The sequence below is a fragment of the Pantherophis guttatus genome, chromosome 5 (genome assembly GCF_059756535.1).
Source record: "Pantherophis guttatus breed Tessera chromosome 5, ASM5975653v1, whole genome shotgun sequence".
In the NCBI taxonomy this organism is placed as follows: Eukaryota; Metazoa; Chordata; class Lepidosauria; order Squamata; family Colubridae; genus Pantherophis; species Pantherophis guttatus.
Window position 1 is genome coordinate 39,499,052 of NC_142067.1, and position 13,781 is coordinate 39,512,832.

The window sequence follows — 13,781 nt, forward strand, 5'->3', positions numbered from 1 at the left end:
AGAAAAATTGGTTGCTTTGGTTTTTCACAGATTCCTTTCTCAGCCACATATCTTTCCTAGAAATATTTTCTCCTGTGACTGCAGGGTTTAAGAGAAAGGAAGCACTTGCCTTTAGCATCTAATGCTAGAGAACAAAAATAATTGTGTGAACTACGTATACATAATGTATAGTTTGAAGGACTGGAAGTTATTGGTTTTTTTAATATTGATTCCTATGTTTTTATTATTTAAATATATATATTTTTAAAAAAATATATCTCCCATTAAAAACAAAATTGGATAATTAATTATTGTCTCATTAATTTGCTTAAAATAATTAAAGTATCTTTCAAAGTGTATTTTTCAAAGTATTTTCCATAAGCTATCTGTATTGTAAAGTATATTTTCATATTGTGAAATGAGTTCATCTGTGTATTTAAATATTTACATTTTGACGTTCTGAGATAAATTCAAAGGAGTTTCAAATATTTTAGGAAATGGAATTTGTACAAATTGCAAATAGTGTAAATAAATGTGGATCTAGGTATTTATGCATCTATGCATGCATGTGTGTAGTGTTATATTAATAAAATGATTTCAATCATGTGTGATACAGAATACATGTTGCAACATGGATACTTCACAAAAACATGATCATGTTACAAATGTTGTATTTAAAATATTTCATAATTTGTGCTAAAATGCAACAGGTTGGGTTATATTCAATAGTAGTATGTGGAAAAGTTCTGTTAAATGCCAACTTGTATTTCTTTTTACAATGAATATTTTAGGCTAAAATAAATAATATTAAGTAAATTTCAGGAAAAGCAAATATGAAAGAGCAATGTTGAGAAGCTTTATCTTTGTTATATCCTAAGAGATCACTATGGAAATATGTAACGGAACTTGTAAGCCTGAATATGTTGCTGACTAGTTCCTATTATTCTTGGCCATTGGCCATGCTAGTTATGGCAGGTGGGCAATGGCATTAGAAAAGCTACAGGTTCCATACCCTTATTCCAACGTTTTCTCCATTTTTCATAAATGTTTACAGAGCTTTTCTTTATTTTCATTCTCAGTGCTTTCCTATGCATATTTTCCTTATACCTGTTCTATTAAGCATTTATACTGTTTAACTAAATTTAACTGATACCTTTTTGACAGTTGCAGCCTTGAGTTAGGAAGTGTGGCAGTTGACTATAAACAGGGTATCTTCATTTCATTTGGCAAACATTCTATATTAACTTAGCTAGTTCTTATTTTGCTCTGTGTATATTCTATGTAATGGTTACTTACATAGTAAATATAAAAATCAAATGTAATCATGTATGTATAGAAGATATCAGTATGAAATCCACATTTTTAGATCAAGCTCTGTGGAAATTTTGAGTCCTTTATAACAACTCCTACATTAGTTGTTTTCATATGCAGTTGCTGATACATAAATTACCATTATGAACAATTATAATCACCCCATTATTTGAAAAATGTCCTGAAGAGGCAGTAGCTCTTAAGTTTCATTATAAAATCTTTCTACAGGATAATATTTAATATGTTTATGGTCACTGAAATAAGAAACACTGTGATATGAACCATTCCACACTAGAGACATTGGGTTCCATTCAACACATTTCTAAGTGAATCCAATTTTAAGAATCCATTTATTAGGATGGTGCATCCACTTCCAACAAAATCTTTGGTGCATACCAGCTAGGAATATAGCAACTTATCTGCAACTTTTTAAAGAAGATTCATTTTTCCCCAGAATCATGTGAGAGTCACCAATCCTAGGAAAAGACATAGTGATTTTAAAGAAGAATATATAGATTTAATAGAAGCTAACCCAAAGTACTAAGATTTACTAATGCAGAGCAGTGGGGTCAAAAACATCCAGAGAATATTGTGAACCCTGAAGTGAAAGAGCCCATCTTTTGAACATATGTTGACGATACACATGTGTACAAAGAGGTGGGGCTTTTATCACATGCTCCCAATCATCATCTTGACTTTTATGCACCATGATTCTAGCACCACTAATTTAGTTTTGCAAAGAGGGATCCATTGGTCAAATCATGTAGCATCATTCCAAATTATCTCTTTATGATGGTTTAAATTCACTGCATTATCTTTAACCTGGAGTTATCCTTTTCCTTTTCAGCACCCTCCTTGATAGGTATGGTCAGGAAGGACTGGGCTTCTCAAAACAGCATTGCCCTCTCATGGCAAGAGCCTGCTTTTCCTAATGGAGTCATTCTGGACTACGAGATCAAGTACTATGAGAAAGTAGGTTTTGACTACAATAAAATAAAACCCTTGAATTAGCCTCATATTCTAACATTTCCCCCTTTTGTACTCAGTTTATAGTATAGCCTGTAGGTGTTTATTTTTATGCCAAACAATTGGCATTTTAATTTACAGGGCCACTTTCTGGACAGCTGATACTTGCAGGTCTTTTTTTTTTTTCTCATTTTAGATTATGTTCATTAAAAAATTGATTCTTACTTTGGTTTGGCTGTGGGTCTGCTCAGTGGTGACCTCAGTTTATGGCAAAAACTTTCAACTATACTTCATCACATACAAAATATCACACACTTGGAAAGAATAAATAGCATCTTAACTACTGAAAACTAGTAATGGGAAATTAATTATTAGTTCTCTGTGCAACTTGTTATCAGTCAGTGACATTTCTGATTTTAATACGTCACATTTGGTTGCTTTTCAATCCCAATGTTGAAGAAGAGACACATCAATATATATACATATCAGTTTTCCTAAACTATCTTGGCATTACATCTTCCAGAATGTCAGCAAACGGCCGTGTTGATTGTATATGCTGGATATTGTATGAGGCGCTAGCTTGTAGGAAGTTTCTGTAAAACAAATTTGAGTTTTGCAGTTCTTTTATTGTTTTGAATAAATGCTAATTTTTAATTTGAATCTAATAATAGATCACATAAATTATATAGAGATTAATTATGTGTTCATGATGCAATCAGTATTTTTTTAAAAAAATACCAGAAATTATACACCAGCATATATACAAATATAGAAATACAGCAATGTATTATATTAGACTGATTAGATTGATTGATTTTTTAAAAATTTTTGAGGTGCATACTCCAAAAAGTTTCTTGGTTGGTTACAGTTTTAAAAAAGTACATAATATAAAATAAAACCTAAAAACACAAAACATTTTAAAATGAACTTTAATACACAATGGAAATATATTTTCCCATGCCTTCTTCCAACCTTCAATCCTCTGACACCCCCTATTTGTCCTCTGTTTTGCAGAGTTTGGGCAGAGTTTCTAAACTTGGTGTGGTTAAGGATCTACTACAAGAAAATATGATATTCACTATTTTTGGGTTCGTCTTTCTCAGCTATCCCTCTTTATAATCTCATATTGCTTAGGAGTGTCTCCCATCCCACAATGGAGTTGCTGGAATAGAAGTTTTCATTCCATGAACTCATTTTAACTCAAAACCATTTTGAAACAAAATCACAGTATATACTGCATCTAAATATTCTGCAGGCTTTGCTAATGATTTTGAAGTGTCCTTTGTCTCCACTTTTGTTAGAACAGTTCAGTTAACAGCCTATCATTTTGTATTTCTTCTGAGCAATTATTAGTGTTATAATTTCTGGCGGAATACAGGTGCTCATAAACGTTTGTAAACTATAGTAATTATTTTGTTCAATTGACAACATTTTGAAGGAGATAGGTAGTCTAGACACACCAAATATCAATCAATCAATCAGTCAATCTTATATTTGCAGTGACCTTGTATAAACAAGACATATCTTAATCAATGACTTAAAATGAAAAGATTTCTGGATAGAAGTACCTTGCTTTGTATCAGTGGCAAGTATCATGTCCTTTCAAGCATAATCAATCAATAATGAAATAATGTCAGACATACTGTTGTGTAAATATAACTTCCATTACTTTAAACTCATGAATTCATAATGCAATTTATTACACAAGCAAAATCTATACATGCTAATATGAGCTACATGCATAAATGTATGTAGATTTCTTTTTTAAAAAAATCTATAATTCTTTATTATGCTTAAAGAAAAGTCTGAACAAACAATATGTAGTCAGATGCTTGGCTATGTATAGCAATGTACAAAAAGCAAATATATTAATCATTTGTGAAATACTATTTGGTCTGGAACCTTAGTTCAACATACTTTTGTAGACCTAATTATGCGAATAGAAAATAGTGAAGACGACAAAATAATGATGTAGCATATAATATTAAAAAGTTATAAAAGAAAAGTTGCTTCTGCTAAGAATATAGAGATGGAAGAATATATACAAAATTAGATTTATTTGTCTCACATGAATAATAATGGGTGTTAAAAAATAATAAATGAAGGACAAAGAGATATAACTTCTCGCCTTGGTTTTTCATTTCAAGCCTTTTCATATTATTAAAAAAATGTAGTCATGAATATCTACCCACAGCGCAACTTCATAGTGCAACTAAGCCCAATTAACAAACTATAATGCCATAATCATTGTAGACCTTACCAATTAGTATAAATGTAGAAGAGATGGATGTATCCATTTCTGCCACATTGTGTATAGTATGTTTATTATTACTGAATGTAATATTGTGTTCTTCTGATATGTCAGACTAGAAAACCAGACCTTTGAGGAGCAAAATTACCTAATTAAAGAGTAATAACCATAGTTGTGTCATATATACAGTATTTTTTTTAAAAAAAATTGTGGAGAAAATCACAAATGACTTAAAATTACACTGTATATTGTTGCCCCCTACCCTCATCTCAGCCAGTGTAGAGGACAGATTAGAATTGCAATTCTAAGAGACCTAATGGTGTACACCTAGGTTCCAGAGAATTTTTTGTGGTTTTGCCTACAATTTGTTGGGCAGTTGTGTGTTGCATCTGGAAGTTATCACATATAAAGGCATTCTAGAAAAGGGATTATATTAAATCTTCTCTAAATCACACAAAAAAGTAGGGCATTGTATTCTGCCAAGTGAACGTTATTGTGGGGCAGACATTGTATTGTAAAGATATTTGTGGATGGTATGAAGAGTTCCTACAAGAACAAAATAGTGATAAAGAGATAAATATGCTCTAGTGTAGCCTGAATTGAGTATTTTCTGTTTATTTCAACCATGGTTTTTTAAAACCTGGTATAAATAAAGTGAACTACACAAGAAACTATTTGTTTTTTCTAAGATGAGGCAAGCTGAACAAAGGACACACACTGGTGTAATATGTTTACACTATGCAGAAACATTGTTTGGATTGCTAATGTACAGCATTGATAATTGTTCCAATAGGATGGTCCAACAGAATGGGTAGATAGATAAGTAGCTAGACAATATCAGTGAAGCATATGAAATTGAAATGTACAAGTTCTTTTTCCCCCCCCCAAGCTCTTCAGTTATTTTTAATATGGAAATTCATGAATCAGCTTATGTATGAAACTATAGATATCTGAAATTTGGACATACTGTATCAGAGATAGCTGAAATAAATATTTACATCACTTTCAGTCACCCAGTTCTGCATTACCTCTAACTTTGTTAAGTAAAAGTACGGTACATGTTCACTCTTAACTGAGTGGATTGATGGTGTTCTCTTTCAGTGAGACATGTTTCTCACTGACATCGCATTGATGTCCAATGGACCTGCTTTCATTTTGTTTAAATGTAGAAATGAGGCTCAGAGTTATGTTCTATTTATTCTATTCCCCTGCACAGCAACTAAATCAGCCCTTATCATTATCTAGAATGAACTACGATAATCAAAGTTCTGGCATGTTGAAATAAGTCAATATCCACCTATTATTCATTGAGATGCCTTTTTCAAAAATAATTAAATTTAAAATAAGTCATGGATTTGGATTTGGATTTGAATTTGAAGATGAGATTTGTACATTTTAGAAATTACATGTTCATCATTAGCACACAATTGTAGTTCAGAATCTGTCTTACTTTGCTCCATACCATAACTATTTTTATCTGTTTTGAATCTTTCTGATAACTGTAATTGAGAAAACCATTGACAATTATATCTCTCTGCATTAGTAATTAATCTGTTGGTTTAATTTTATACTGCCCTTGGTGGTTTGTAGAATAACGTGTAACATTAAACTATAGTGTAACATTATGTCCAACTCAAGCTCTTAGAAAGTAACAAAATATGGTAGATAAAAAGACTCAGTTTCACCAACTGAGCAGAAAATGATAAATATGTCTTAATTCTTCTTTTGGCAGCTCTCATTGCTTTTCCACTCTACGAAGGATTGGATTCCTAATTTACTTTTAAATAAAATAATACCCTTTAATGTGTCTTTTATCCCAGAGGAGGTGAAACTTCCTGTAGCTCTTTTACCCCAAGGTAATACAATTTATAGAAATACTGGGGAAGCTTTCTAATTTTAGAAGCCATTATCTCCAGTCATTGAACTATGGGGATATTCAATAAATCTATAGTCAAAGATAATTTACTGTGGAAAAACATAATTGTAGTATCTTACAGAGGGGATTTCAAGTCCTACTGCCATATAAATAAATGTTTGTTTATAACCTGTTTAATTCAGACAGCTAGGCTTAAACCCATTGGGAAAAAATTCACATCAGATTTATAAAATGCAGAGATTACTTATATAATTAATGTGAAAGATCTTAAAACAATACTTGCAGTGTTTTGAGCATTTTACAGAAACTGTTTGTCATTATCTTCAGGATTGCTTTATCTCCTTTTGTTCATTTCACTGTTCTGCCGCATTGGGAATTGGGATTAATGACATCACTTCTATTATTTGGGAGCAATTTCATAAACATGCACGACTTAGTATTCGACATATTGATTCCAAAGTTTTCATGTAGGAAAATTGGCATTAATGGAGTGATATATATACAGCTGAAAAGGAGCAATCAATATCTGAGCCATTTTAGTATTTTACAGGGTATATTTCTCCCTCAGCTATTTCCATTTCAGCTATACTAATTTCTTCTAAATCTGTACCTTTCTGTACTATTGAACCTTGTAAGACCTTATAATCCTTTCCAAACTCCCTTAAAATTAAAATGTAAACTTTAATATATCTTTTTAAAAAATTTTATTATGATAATCACTTGTTCTATTAATTATGGTAAGCTAGAAGTACCACCTGCAGTCTATTTTGTTTCCATTCTGATTTATGTTCATTTTGCCTTTTTTCCTCTTTCTTCTTCCTGGTATATAATTCTGTTATAATATTATTAAACTGCAATTGACCCTACTCAATTATATGTATTACTAATCCATCATCCTCTGGCAGTTATGCTAAAGCTCTGGGTGGAAAACAGATAAAGAATTTTCAAAAGAAAAATACATATTCAGTAATTTCAAGGAACAAAACTTATTTTCTATATTATTTACTTATAGGTATAAAGAAGGGATGTTAGCTCTATTTGTATCCCTATAACCATCATGACGAACCTATGGCATGCATGCCACAGGTGGCACGCGGAGCCATATTAGTGGGCACGCCAGCTCAGCTCTGGGGCGCATGCGTGCGCTGGCCAGCTGATTTTTGGGCCTTCTGGGCCCACCAGAAGTAGGGAAACAGGCTGTTTCCTGCCTCTGGAGGGCCTGGGGGTGGGGAAGGCCCGTTTTTCTTTCTTACCTGGCTCCAGATCCTCTCTATTTATCTGGGAAGGGCAAAAACAGCCTTTCCCACTCCCTCAGAGGCCTGAAAGGCCCCATTTCCCAACTCCCAGTGGGACAGGAAGTGACTTTTTTTGCTGTCCCCAGCCTCCAGAGACTCCTAGAGAGGTTCCTAAAGACTCCTAGAGAGGCTCCTAGAGACTCCTAGAGAGGCTCTGGAAGCTAGTGACAGCAAAAAATGTCACTTCCTGTCCCACCAGGAGTTGGGAAATGGGCCGTTTCAGGCCTTTGGAAAGCCTCCGAGGGAGTGAGAAAGGCTGTTTTCGCCCTTCCCAGATAAATAGAGAGGATCTGGAACCAGGTAAGAAAGAAAAACGGGCCTACCAGGCCATCATGTGCCAGGAGTGGGAGGGGAGGGGGGGTTGCATGTGCATGTGCGTAGGCACGTGCGCGCGCGACCCGCCCCCCCCTCTCCTGACACTCAATGGCAAATAGCACTTAGACTTATATACTGTTTTACAGTGCTTTCCAGCCCTCTCTAAGTGGTTTACAGAATCAGCATATTGCCCCCAACAATTTGGGTCCTCATTTTACCCACCTTGGAAGGATGGAAGGCTGAGTCAACCTTGAGCCTGGTGACATTCGAACTGCCAAATTCAAGTAGCTTACAGTACTGTACCCTAACCACTGCACCACTACGCCTCATATCCATCGTAATAAATAATTTATTGTAGTGGAACCACATTAGCAGATACAGACATTCAAGACATTCATCTTACTGATTATAAATTGTGATAGATAGACAGAGAGACAGACATTAAAAAACCACTCATTTTCTAAGCAACAATGACAACAATGACATTATATTCAGAGTTTGGAAAAGTACAAAAGTAAATAAAGAAGAAAGCTATCTCAAAAATCTAATTTATTATTTATGTTTATTTTCTTTATGTCCTTTTTTGTCCCTTCAAGTAGCTAATGAATATAATCTCTTCAGCAGGTGTCCAAGTATTTTTTTAAAAAAAAATTCCCAAACCAGGTGTGAAATGCTACCAGTTCGGACCAGTTCGGGAGGACCAGTAGGAGAGATTGGGGCTGGTTTGCCATACTGATAGCAATTGCTGGCTGGCCACACCCCCAAAATGGACCATGACCCACAGCCCTGCCATGCTTCCCTGCCTTCCAGGTAGCCTTTCCGTGGCCAGCTTGTGAAGACAGGCAAGCAGAAGGCCACGTGGAAGGCAGGCAAGTATGACAGGGCTGTGGGGAAGGGAGAGCTAGCAGCTTACTCCCTTCCTAGCAGCCCTGCCATGCTTGCCTGCCTTCCATGCTGCCAAACTCATTGTTCAGAGCGTCAGCGATCTTCCAACTCTTCAAGATTAACTTTAAGAGTGCCGAGAAGCCGACAGCAAAAGTAGTGGCAGCAGGGGCAATGGGGTGTGTGTGTGTGTGTCCCCGTCCGTGGTCCTCCTCTCCCAGGTGACAGCCAGGGCTTTGCTGCCTCCTCTTTTCCTCAGAGGGGCAGTGTCTTCCTCCAAGTCCTTGTAGAGGGACGGACACCCACACACACAAACATGTGCCTGTTGCCCCCCCCCCCACCGCCACTACTTTTGCTGTCGGCTTAAAGTTGATCTTGAAGAGCTGGAAGATGTTTCCTTAGATCACTGCCAAACTCATTGTTGGGAGCGTCAGCAATCTAAGGAAACGTCTTCTTACACCTTCTCCTCCCAATTCTCCCCCTCGTCTTTCATTTCTGTGCCTGGATTCTGCTAATTATACCTTCTCCTCCTCATTCCCTCCCCCTGGTTTTTCCATTTCGGTACCTGGATTCTGCTAATTACACCTTGTTGTCCCCATTCCCCCCCTCGTTTTTCCATTTCTGTGCCTGGATTCTGCGTCTGCAAGAGAAGGCTCCAATGTTTGCTTGGGTGGCGAATGGAATTTTCAACATCCTCCCCTCCAACTTCTCCACCTGTAATGTCAGCATATTATCTAATATGGTTATTGCTCATCTATGGTTCCATCTTCTCTTACAAATATACTCCTATGAAAATCTAAAGTAAGCTCTACTCTCAATCCCTTATCAGTTAAATGAATACAAACTGTTTTGTTTAAGGAGCTGCAAGAATACACTATTATTTAAGTATGTAAAGTTCCAGCTAGCCTGTATCGAAAAGAATTGGATCATCAAAGAAAAAATACATAGTTTAAATCCTGAAATATAGTATAGGTGAATCACACGGGAATATTATGTTGGAATTACACTATTTTATTCTCTTTCATATGTATTTGCCATACAAGGAAAAAAAGTTATCTGTGTGCTCCATCACATCATTTAGCTTTCTAACTATAGATAGTCCTGAACATATGACTGGTCACATAATGACTGTTTAGCGTTACAATGACCTTGGAAGAATGCTTAAGAGCCAGTGGTGGGTTCCTCCCAGTTCCTCCCGGTTCCGCCGAGCCAGTAGTGGTGATGATATGATGTCACCAAATTGGTTCTGGCCCCCCCAGCCCCCCGCATTATTCTTACCTTTTATTTGCCCCCCCCAATCTATTGCTGCCTCCTGAGTGCCAGCTGATCGGCTATAAGGAAAAAAACTGTTGAAACTCTTGTCGCGGGGCTTCAAAGGAGCCGCTCTACAGCTGATCAGTGGTAAAAGGCAGTTTGGTGGACCAGTGCCTGCAAAAATACATGAGTAGACCGGTGCCTGCAAAAATAAATGGGTAGACCAGTGCCTGCAAAAATAAATGGGTAGACCAGTGCCTGCAAAAATAAATGGGTAGACCAGTACAGCTCCACAAGCAGTTAAAAGCCTGGTAGACCAGTACGTCTGCTAAATCCTAAAGAACTGTCACATTACCATCAAGCCACGCCCACAGAACCGGTAGTAAAAAATTTTAGAACCCACCCCTGTTTAGAGCCCATAAAGAACTTCTGGCCATAATAAAATGTTGTGCCACATCCTCACTCCACAGTCATATGACACATTTCAGGCATTGGCAACTGGCTCAAAGTTAATGACTGTGGTTTGAAACAATTTTTGCCACTTTCCTATTTTTTTATTTTTTGTCAGTTTTCAGCAAAAGAAACCATTTAGGAGAATGATTTGGACTTATGATCATTGGTGGGTTCCTCCCTGTTCGGCCCGGTTCGGAAGAACCGGCAGCAGTGACGATATTACATCACCGAACCAGTTCTCTGTCTTCGGGAGCTGGGCCCGCCCGCCCGCCTGCCCTACCTTTTATTTCTTCATTAGCTGAGAGGTGCAGCAGAGTGGATAGCGCACAAAGCGTATGACCGAAGAGGTGATCGCGCGCGAAGCGCATGCACAAGGAGAACCGGTAGTAAAGCCGGTTAGAACCCACCATTGCTTATGATGGTGTGAACTGTTAAAATGGTCATAAAATCAGGTCCAGTTCAGTGGGTTCTTTGACTTAATGACCATCACAATTTACTACCAAAATTCCAGTCCCAATTGTAGTAGTTGCAACTGCTATGCTTTTACTTTGATTTTTTCCAAAACTTATAATGAATAGAAATTGTCAATTGTACTATTCTTTCATAAAGCAAGACCCTTTTTCAGTTACCTCTATTACAGTATTATTATTTTTTTCATTCCCATCCTCATAATGTTAAACAGAAGTATATCAAACAGGCATGCTCCATTTTGTGGATTACAATCAGTATTATAAGACAATTCCTTTCGGTGTTCTAAAATCTCGAACATGCTTCTCATCAAATGATATTATTGAACTAAGAGATTTAGTTACCTAGAGTATTCATAGGTTTGCTTTGATCCTGTCCCAGATCTCAATTGAGGAAGAATGATTCTATCACAATCAAACTGATAAAATATTTTTATTATTTTATTACAAAACAAATGGAAGGGATATATTATCTATATGCTCTACCAATATAATTTTAGTTCTTAGATAGTCCTATTCTAGCAAGACAAATCTATACTCAAGTAAAATAAAAATTAATCTCTTTTCACTTTTTTACACAGAAAGGCCATAGTTTACTTCTTATGATCTGATGGGATTCCCCCAGGGTATATTGAGCATATTGTGATAATATGGTAATCAGTTGAAGTGAAATATTATGTCATTTTCTTTTTGTTTATTTCCCTTTTGTTGTTTCTTTATTTGACCTTAACTCTTTCGGGGTATTTAAGACTTAATAGACCTATTTTAATAAATAAAATGAAAGCAATAAAATGAAGACGTTTTACTGGAGCGTGGGGCCAGCAGTCAGGAATGGGTTAACTCTTGTCATCTGTCCCGGATTGAGTCTGCAATTATACAATCAGTCTGGATAATTGTACTCTCTACTAGAGAGCTTAATTATTTTCTTTGACTTTTAAGGTTAAATGTTGAACCTGGTATCTGCCAACAAAATAAAACTTTCTTAGGATGTCAGCTAATATTTTTATTCCTACTGCTTTTCAAAGCGGGAAATAGATATTATGTTGGGCTTTGAAGGATCAGTAGTATTGGAGCCACATTCTTTTCTTTTCAGTGATACTGTAACACTTATTGAGGAGGCAAAATTTAATTGCTTTTTGTTCTAGTTTGTATACTCTCTTTATATATGCATAAATATTTCATATTTTCCTTGTTCAGTTTACCAATGGATTGCTATTGCAAAATGTAATAATATGCTGGAGACTTCATTAAAAATAAATAACAAAATAAAGACACCTTATAGGACAGGGGATTTTTTTAACTGTCTAATCCTCTTTTGAATTATGAACATGACAGATCATTTAATATTTTCCCCAGTGCTTCATTTTCCCTGAACACAACAACTTAATCATATAGCAATTGCTACATACTATCTAAGATAGCAATGATGCACTGTTTCTCTGGAGCAGCATGTAAAACTTTGCCATGCCATAAATATCTTCAGTTTAGTTGCATAAGATTAGAGACAGTTAGGCCAATTTTATTTACAGGGCTTCATGTTTCAAACCTGCAGTGTTAATACAACAGAATCCCTTGGTGAGAGAAAGAGTCCTTTTTTCTAGGGGTTGTTTTTTATAATTCATTATTGAATCTAATATAAAACATCAGTCATAAAATGCCTTTTCCTTATTAATACACTATATTTATGCTTCATCACAGCCTATGGCTCCCAGAATTCCTTAGGCTACACTGAGACTTCTGAATACTGAAATGTTTAGATTAGATTACTGGATCTAATCTAAAACATTAGACATAAAATGTCTTTTAATAATTAATATACTATATTTTTGCTTTATCACAGATTAAGTATCCCGAGTGGATACTTTTTACTCCCAGAATTATTTGTCTCCCAGAATTCCATAGGTTGCACTGAGAATTCTGAAAACTAAAATGTAAATAATACCACGTAGGTTATTGATTATATAATAATTCTTTTCTAAAATGAATTGTGATTTAGTTGTTAGATTGAAGTTAAGGTAAGGTTGAAAATATTTATGTAGTGAACTGAAAAAATATTGCTATTATTATTAAGCATGTAAATTGTTTTGTCCTATCCCTTATCCCTCAGAGCCTTACAAACTCAAAAAATGATCTAGTTTCACTTGTTACCAAATGATATGTATAGAAACATTTTTTAAAAATCTTTTGGAACATGATCACATGTGGTATATTGAGGCTTTGGAGCAGAACAAAAGAGGAATCAAAGAAATTCTCAAAGAATCACTAAACTGCTAATAGTCCTATCAATCTTACAGCAGTTGTAATGGTTGGACTATGTCTAAAAATAATTTCACTCAAAAAAATTTACTATACAGTTTTTGAAGGAAATCCATTATAACCTACGAAAAATACACATGCTTTTAGTTTTCCCTAGAGAGTGGATTTCCAGTACTACTTCAGTAACAAAATACAAATCTGTAAGATAATTGTATGCATAAAAGCCCATTTCCAATCTAAGAAGATAATAACCCCATTTCAGGGTTACAAGCAAAAATACAGAGTTAATTTTCCTTTCTTTTACCCACAGGCCTACCCACGGATAGCGCCGGCATTTTGGCACTACCTGCGGGTAGAAGTGAGTAGCAGACATTGGAATACTCCCATATTTATACATTATGTTTTTGGTAGTTATTTGCAATCCAAATGTATCCATGATTTAAAGTGTATAATTGCCATTTTCTATAAATGTAGTC

The 13,781-nt window shown here is 35.4% G+C and overlaps 1 protein-coding gene across 2 annotated transcripts in view; it reads left to right on the forward strand.

The window, feature by feature from the left end:
• The window catches only part of EPHA6 (EPH receptor A6), a 429,275-nt gene that overhangs the window by 281,447 nt on the left and 134,047 nt on the right, over positions 1-13,781 (forward strand). The window contains exons 6-7 of one of the 2 annotated variants that reach the window (XM_034413652.3): positions 2,138-2,262; positions 13,616-13,663. In XM_034413652.3, coding sequence (XP_034269543.1) covers positions 2,138-2,262; positions 13,616-13,663 — 173 coding nt within the window. The remainder of the gene's footprint in view (positions 1-2,137; positions 2,263-13,615; positions 13,664-13,781) is intronic. The other variant, XM_034413664.3, reaches the window with a different exon arrangement.